General features: G+C 38.7%; 1 protein-coding gene and 1 pseudogene across 1 annotated transcript; one reads left to right on the top strand and one right to left on the bottom strand.

Moving 5' to 3' along the window:
* Window positions 1–621: 621 nt before the first annotated feature.
* LOC138036364 (uncharacterized) lies at window positions 622–3218 on the bottom strand (annotated as a pseudogene).
* Window positions 3219–3881: 663 nt separating this feature from the next.
* On the top strand, window positions 3882–6813 carry LOC138036353 (uncharacterized). The gene has a single exon (XM_068882670.1). The coding sequence runs from the start codon at window positions 5514–5516 to the stop codon at window positions 6759–6761; it is 1248 nt and encodes a 415-aa protein (XP_068738771.1). The 5' UTR covers window positions 3882–5513; the 3' UTR covers window positions 6762–6813.
* Window positions 6814–7500: the final 687 nt, after the last annotated feature.

The raw sequence follows: 7500 nt of genomic DNA, 5'->3' as shown, positions 1-7500 counted from the left end.
CTGACTTTTGATTTTGTCCTGTTCCACATCCAACCCTGCTTCTTCATTAGGTGCTTCTTTGTTCAGCCTTGCATTTTGCCACTGTGCAAAAATATTAAAAGACCAATTTGTGCCATATCAAGTTGATTTTGGAAAGGATTTTTTCAAAAAGGCTTTTTCTTCATCGGCAGTTTTCAATTCTCTGAACTTTCTCTCAAGCAGCATTTTTAACCAACCTTCTTGAACCATCGACTGAAGGGAAAAAAAACACGCTCTTAAAATTAACATACTGCTTATAAGGTCCACTTGTTTTTTCTTGTATGCTAATATCTTCCCCTCACCACTTGAACCTTTGCTTGGACTCCCGAGGGACACTACTTTTGTGGAATGTTTTTGAAGCATTTCAAAAAAAATTGCAGCACGTGTTTTATTGGGTCTAAAAACACTCGGCTATGCGTCGTGTTTTTAAATCCTAATAAAACACTGCTGCTCGTTTTTTAAACATTACTTTGAAAATGTATAACCCATCTCCCTCCATACACACACACACACACACACACACATGCAACACGTCCAGTATAAATTTGAGTTACCACACTTTATTATTATTATTTAATTAATAATTACTGTTTCTGTTGGCAGTTGAAGTTCAAGATTTACTTCAGGCATCATGCAACAATGCTGACCAACAGCCTGCCAAGAAGAAGAGAAAGGCTCCTGTGTGTAGAAAGTGCAATAAGCCTATAAAAACCACTCCAAAGATAGCTGTGCTGGTGCAAGTAACACCTAAAGCAATTACGCCACGTTATGGGCGTACATCATATGGGATATAAAAAGGAACTGTTGACAATAAATATTGGAAAATTGTTTATCACATAATAACAATACCAGTATAAATATAGCTAAATAGGTCAGTAGTTTATTATACAGAAGACAAATACACCTTTGTCACTATAGCTTAATGCTTCCATTTCTTTGCCAGTAATGATCAAGAAAGTATAAAAAAAGATGGATATATCTAAGGCAAAACAAATTATGCTTGTGGGAATGACAGCTGAGTTGAATTAGGCGGGGGGGGGGGGGGATGGAGATTTTTTAAGCAGATCGGCTTACAATAAATTGGCATTTTACAGTGTTACAAGTGTATAGGTATAGATTTGGTTTTTAGCCCCGTGTAAAATATAACACAACCAGTACAAAAACCTACAAAAGGTGTCAAAGCTGTCTATTTTGGTGAAAGCTCAGTGTCTTATCACATTAATTTTGCTGAATTTCATTGTCCATGTGACATAATACACAAGAAAATAAAAGAGCACCCATGGCTTATGTTTGTGGAATGTAGCCAGAAAACCCAAGGCTTGAGTTATACAAAATACTATCAAAATTGCAAATTGAGATCAAGAATATTGAAGCCATGTCTTTTATAAATGTGGTGGCTCCTAAAAGAGCCGTTGTTTGCTTGCTCACATGAGCTATCTTGCATCATCTTGCCTTTGATCTGCAGAGCTGTAACCTCTGGTGGAGGCAGTCGGGAACTTTTGCCTGATTTTGTGATACACACAGGCTGGTAGCGGTCTGCTGTTATTCCATCCCAGTGGTCCAAATATCCATTGCACTAGAAAGCTCCTAAGAAGGAAGAGAGATTTATTATAGCTTCTATGGCTTATTCTTCATGCTTGTTTACATACATTTATCACAGACCAAAAAATCTGACATCATGTTAACTGTGCAATTGAACAAAATCCATTGGCTAGATGTCAGCACACCATTCACATATGCAACACTGTTTTATTTATTTATTTTGCAACCAAACTGAAGAAAAACAATAGTACCCATTACTAATATGCCAGTTGTATTTTGCTTCCTTCGTACAAAGAATTCCCACACCTGAAAATATTGCTTAAATAAGGACTGCAATCTGGTTTTACAATTACGTTTTTTATGTCGAACCAGTCAGCTTCAACATTGATATTTTGATGGGAATGAACTACATGTTAAGTTTTAACAAACAAAGGCAACAACACTTACTCATTCTTCGCACTTCGAGTTCCTCGGCTTGGAAATTTATAGGTGCGACCCTTTATTTCCTTCATAAGAGGGCAAACCTGTTCCAGCACAGAGGCGTTTGTTAAAGCATTGAAAGTCTGTGTGCTTGAGGATACAATTCCCTTCGATTCCCTCAAAAGTAAGTTTGCCAATGGCTACCGTGACTTCATTGCAACATCGAAACTCCAACGCATTGGACAGTTGCTCTGTGTTGAAGTATCCGCATTTACACCTGAATTCGGACGAATGAAGACAAGTTACTGTAGTTTAATACTGGTAAATAACAAACCGTAAACAGTGCAAAAGAAGTGTGTAGTTTAAGTCCGCTGGAGACTAAATTCGCTTGTCCTGAAGTTTGCTGTTAAAAACCCTACTTACCACATATCTATAGCGATCTGGCCGGATCTAATATGGCCGGAGTCAAGCCGTCTTCGTCGCCTTCTTTGTCTGGTTCTTAATAGTCTTCAGGGACCTCGGGCTCGAAATGGTATGGCTCCACTAGTCCGCCATGCACGCCGAAATCTTCTTCGTTGTCACTCTCCATCACCTCAGACGCACTCCTGGAGCTTGCATTTGAATCAGAATATTCTGAAAAAGACTAGAACAAGTGAGGTTTACAGCGAATTCCACAGTCACAGCAGAGACGCTCGAGTGTTCTTTTCGTTGATGTCAACCGTGTGACGTCATAGCGTGGTTAACTGCTGAGAATTTTGCTGGCTCATGTTTTCCGAATTTGTCCCACTTTAGTACCATAGTTCAAGCCCCGATCAGGGCAGCCTCTTGAGGGTTATGAACATTTTGGTTGTTAATTAGAGTCCTTCTAAGATTGAAAAAACATTTTACGTACAGAAAAGCCACTTTGGAAATTCGCTTCAGTAGCACTTTAACTTCTTCATAAAGTGCAATCCTTGGAATGTTTTGGAAGCACAGTAGTACTGGTAGTACTGCAGTGCGGAACAGTAAGGAAGAGAGGAAGGAAAGGAAAGGAAGTGGAAGAAGAACGGAAGGCAAGAGAAAGATGGAGGGGGAAATTAATCAATGTGTCTTTTATCCCAGGCCCCATTTTTTATATGATCCCCAAAAAAGAGGAAACCCTTTTTTAGACAGTTCATAATAACCTAGGTTGAAAAAATCAACCAAGGTTGAAATTAAAATTACCTGAATTTAAATTCAACTTGTAACATACCCGTCATGGAGGAGGGTGTTATATCTAAAGCTGGTGTCCAGAAATTGCTATCTAGTAACCTGAATACACATAAGACATTGTTCCTGACCTGATATCCACAATAGTTTTAAAGGAAGCTGCAAGCGAACTGGCCCCAGTTCTTGCATTCATATGTAATCAATCGCATGAAAGTGCTGCTTTCCCAGGTGACTGGCTATCAGCAAACATTGCTTCAATTTTCAAGAAAGGACCTCGTTCCGATCCAGCGAATTATCGACCTATTTCCCCAAGAGTATTTCTTGTAAGATCATGGAACAAGTGGTGTACAGCCGAATTATGGTTCATCTTGATCGTAACATTATTCTTGTTCACTATCAACGTGGTGATCGAGCAGTGCACTCTTGTAAATCCCAGTTAATCAATGAAATTGGCAACATTGTTCCATCATTCAAAGAAATAATGCAAAAAGGGCATGATTCTAGATTTGTACCACACAAACGACTACTTTTAAAACTCAATCGTAATGGTGACTGGTCTTATCAAACATCCAGGGTGGGATAGGGTAGAAACCCGAAGAACCGCACACTGGCTGGATGTGTTTCATGAAGCAGTTCACAATCAGATAACCATTCCACTGCCAAATGATCTACAACGACCAAGCAGGACCACAAAGAACCAACATACTAAGTCATTTATTCAGATATCAACTGGTCCTAGCTACTATATTTACAGAGTTTAAAAAGCTGAAGCTTTCCGATATTTACTTGTTTCAAATCAAAACGTTTGTGAACTTTTATAGAACAGGCTTTCTTCCTGACGTATACGACAAAATGTTATCAAGGACTAATCAAGTCCAGTCATATAATACTAGGATTTTCAATACTTCCTACTTAATTCCTGTCCGAACGAATATAAAACGTTTCGCTTTCAGATTTCGGGGTGCCAAGAATTTTCAGTTCCTTAAAGCAGAAGTGAAGGCCAAAATCTGCAATTTTTCCTACCGTTTTTTTGGGGAAAGCTTAACATAAGTAAATTTAAATTTGTAGAGTTATTCTTCTTCATTTCCTGTTCTTTGCAAGAAAATTACGTTCGAAGTTGGGCTTTTCCCGCTGTTACGGCCTTTTCAGTGCGGGCTCGAAAAGTAAATCAGCAGCCTGCTATGACATATGATATGGGCAACAGAGATTTCGTAATCAAGAGAAACAAGGTAAACGCGAGTGCTTCTGTGGACATTTTCTTTGTTGCTTTACTGCTTCTTCACTGATTCAATATTCTAAACACTGCTTCTATATGGGGCACTCTTGCGTGTCTTCCCCATATCATACGTCATAAGCTGCAAAATGACTGATGACTTCTCTATTCTAAGCCACAGTGCTCATGGCCCAAAATCGGAATAAAAACATTTCTTTAGGCAGAAAAACGAAGGATATGCCAAAAGGAAATTGAAAACAAAATTTTCCATGGTTTAAAGAGTAAATTAAAAAATGCTTATTTTTTGCCTTCAGTTCCCCTTTAATCAAAGTATACAAAGTGCTGCCACTATGTCTCTTGTTAAATCTTAGATCGAAATCATTTCTCCCTAGCTGTGTTTTCACATATACACATTATTTATTCATTCATCTACTTATTTTTGCTGCTTTTTGTATGTTTTGTGTGTCTTATTCTGTTTGCTTTTTTATGTTAATACATAATAGGCCTTATCACGGTTTTCGACGCCATTTTGACGGGTAGGCAAAGACTCTGGAGGCGCGGTTACCAATTCCCATACATTTCTTTGTAAAATATCCATGAACGAAGTAAACGCCAGGTACAATTCTGTTATTTATAGCTCTTCGACAAAACCTTAAAACCCAAGCTTCACAGACATTAAAGGTAATTAAATTTTCTAGTTCTGTATAAAAAATCAGCCAACTAGCGATAATATTTCACCCGATTCCCAGCAAATGTTTTGGGCCTTGTGAAGTTGTGTGACACAAACTACGAGCACGTGGCGAACAGGAAATCACTTCCGCCGCTTATTGCGTAGCCTTTAATTATTTGAAAGCTCAGACCTTATGCTAAATAATAATAAAGTAATGTAAACTATCTCTTTTATGTTGTGATTCGCTGAAACTTCGAAAGTTGATCGTTTCTGAGGGGGGTCTGAAGAGCATTTCTGAGGGGGTCCATGTGTCGGAACTCTTTCATCTTTCAAATATTTCTGAAGGGTATTGGAAAAAATCCCCATTCTTCTGAGGGCAGAAATAAGGTATCCACTTTGATCTCTTACATCTGAAGGGATGAAATTCACACAATCTCATCAACAGGGGGGTGTGGATTTTAAATGGAATGGCCCACACTATTTTTAGTTAGCCAGACACACCTGATTTGTTTCCTTTTAGGTTTTTCTATGTCACTCAAGCCCAAGAAAGCCCGCTGCTGCGTTGGTGGCTGCAATAATGATGATAGATATCCTGAGAAATACGTAGTCCGGTCACATGTGAAAGTTATGCGCTTCTTTAAGTTTACACAAGCAAAGGACAAACATCAAATCTGGATAAATAACATTGCTCCAAGATTAAGCGGAAAAGTATCTGGAGGGAAGGGATCATATGTTTGTGCAAATCATTTTGTAGATGGTGAACCCACAAATGAGAATCCTCACCCTACACTCTTCTTGTCTCTGTTGCAAACTACGTTTGGCAAATCTCCAAAGAAAAGAAAAACTCTAGAGAGAGCTGAAACACCCAATGCAAATAATCACAGTTATGAACATGAGTTTACTGTAGAAGTAGCTTTGGATACTGTAGCAAATGATGATTTTAACATGGATGTAGTTCTAGATACTGAACCTGAGTCATCGCAAACAGAGGATTCAGACTGGGATCCAGAAATTGTGAGGCCAGATCTCCTTTTAAAACAAGTATCCAAAGCGGCAATGTATACAGTGTATACAGGGTTACCTGATGCAGAGACATTCAGTTATCTGTTTGATTATTTAAAGCCAAAAGCTCAAAACATGAACTATTGGAAAGGCCAATCACAAGTTCTAAAAGAAAAACCCAATGAAAGGACTACACAGCGTCTTACTGAAGTATTTGAAAGGTATGAAGAAGCTGGCATGGAACCACCCTCAGTCAAGAGAGGGCCATCCAGAAAACTAAGTCTTGAGCAAGAGTTTCTCATGACTCTTACGAAGTTAAGGCTTGGATTACTCGAAGATGACCTAGCATTCAGGTTCAAAGTTTCTCAGTCACTTGTATCAGCAATTCTGTCAACATTGTTGAGATTCTTAGCAAAAGAACTCAGTTGGATGATTATTTGGCCAAGTAAAGGTCAGGTAAAGCTACACTTGCCTGACCCTTTTAAAAGACTTTATCCAAATGTACGTTGCATTATTGATTGTTCTGAGGTGTTTACTGAGACCCCAAGTGCTTTAGATATTCAGGCAGCACTATGGTCAGATTACAAGCACCACTGTACAGTTAAATTTTTGGTAGCCATTACACCGAATGGGGCTCCTTGTTATGTATCACAGTGTTATGGTGGCAGGGCTACTGACAAATACATTGTACGAGACTGTGATTTTTAAATTGTGTGGAGCCTTATGACCAAATCATGGCTGACAGAGGATTTAAAATTAAGGAGGAGTTGCTGCTGCGAAATGCCTCATTGTGTATTCCACCAAGCACAAAAGCAGGGATGCAAATGGTTGTAGGGGATGTCACAGAAACATCACGAATTGCTAACGTGAAAATTTATGTTGAACAGGCAATTGGACGACTAAAGCAATTCCACATTTTAAAGAACATCCTTCCAATTAACTACCTGCCCTTGTGTGATGACATTGTGCAAGTTGTGTGTGCATTAACGTGCTTCCAGGATCCACTGTGTGTTTGAACAACAGTAGTTACAGTAGAGTTTCCCCTGTGGTTAATGTCTACAAGCTTAAGTTTGACCTACAACGTACATTAACATTGCATAAAAGAAAGCTAAATTACAGTACTCAAAGTTCAATCAGTACAAACAACATAATGTCTGTGGCGTTATCCAGCAATCATGCCCTTGACCCTAACTTTAAGTAAATAAAGTATGCAATTATCCTCAAGGATCCATTTAACTACGAAAAATACTGCTGAATCCTTTGGCTTGGGGGGGGGGGGGAAGAGAGAAATGAATTATGAAGTTGAAGTTCTGCAAAATAAAAGATAAATAAATAAATCTGGGTTCATTTGTGTATAAAACAACCACAAGAGGATTTTCACAGTCTGTGATTAACTTAATCAGTAGCAATGACATTAAAGTTCTCGGTCATGAGATCCTCCAGGCAA

This window comes from Montipora capricornis, unplaced genomic scaffold (assembly GCF_036669925.1).
Source record: "Montipora capricornis isolate CH-2021 unplaced genomic scaffold, ASM3666992v2 scaffold_479, whole genome shotgun sequence".
Lineage (NCBI taxonomy): Eukaryota > Metazoa > Cnidaria > Anthozoa > Scleractinia > Acroporidae > Montipora > Montipora capricornis.
Note: the sequence above shows the minus strand (reverse complement) of the source record. Positions and strands in the feature narration are given on the sequence as shown.

Coding starts and splice junctions, on each gene's coding strand:
- LOC138036353 (XM_068882670.1), top strand. CDS start 5,514: ATGGAATGGCCCACACTATTTTTAGTTAGCCAGACACACCTGATTTGT.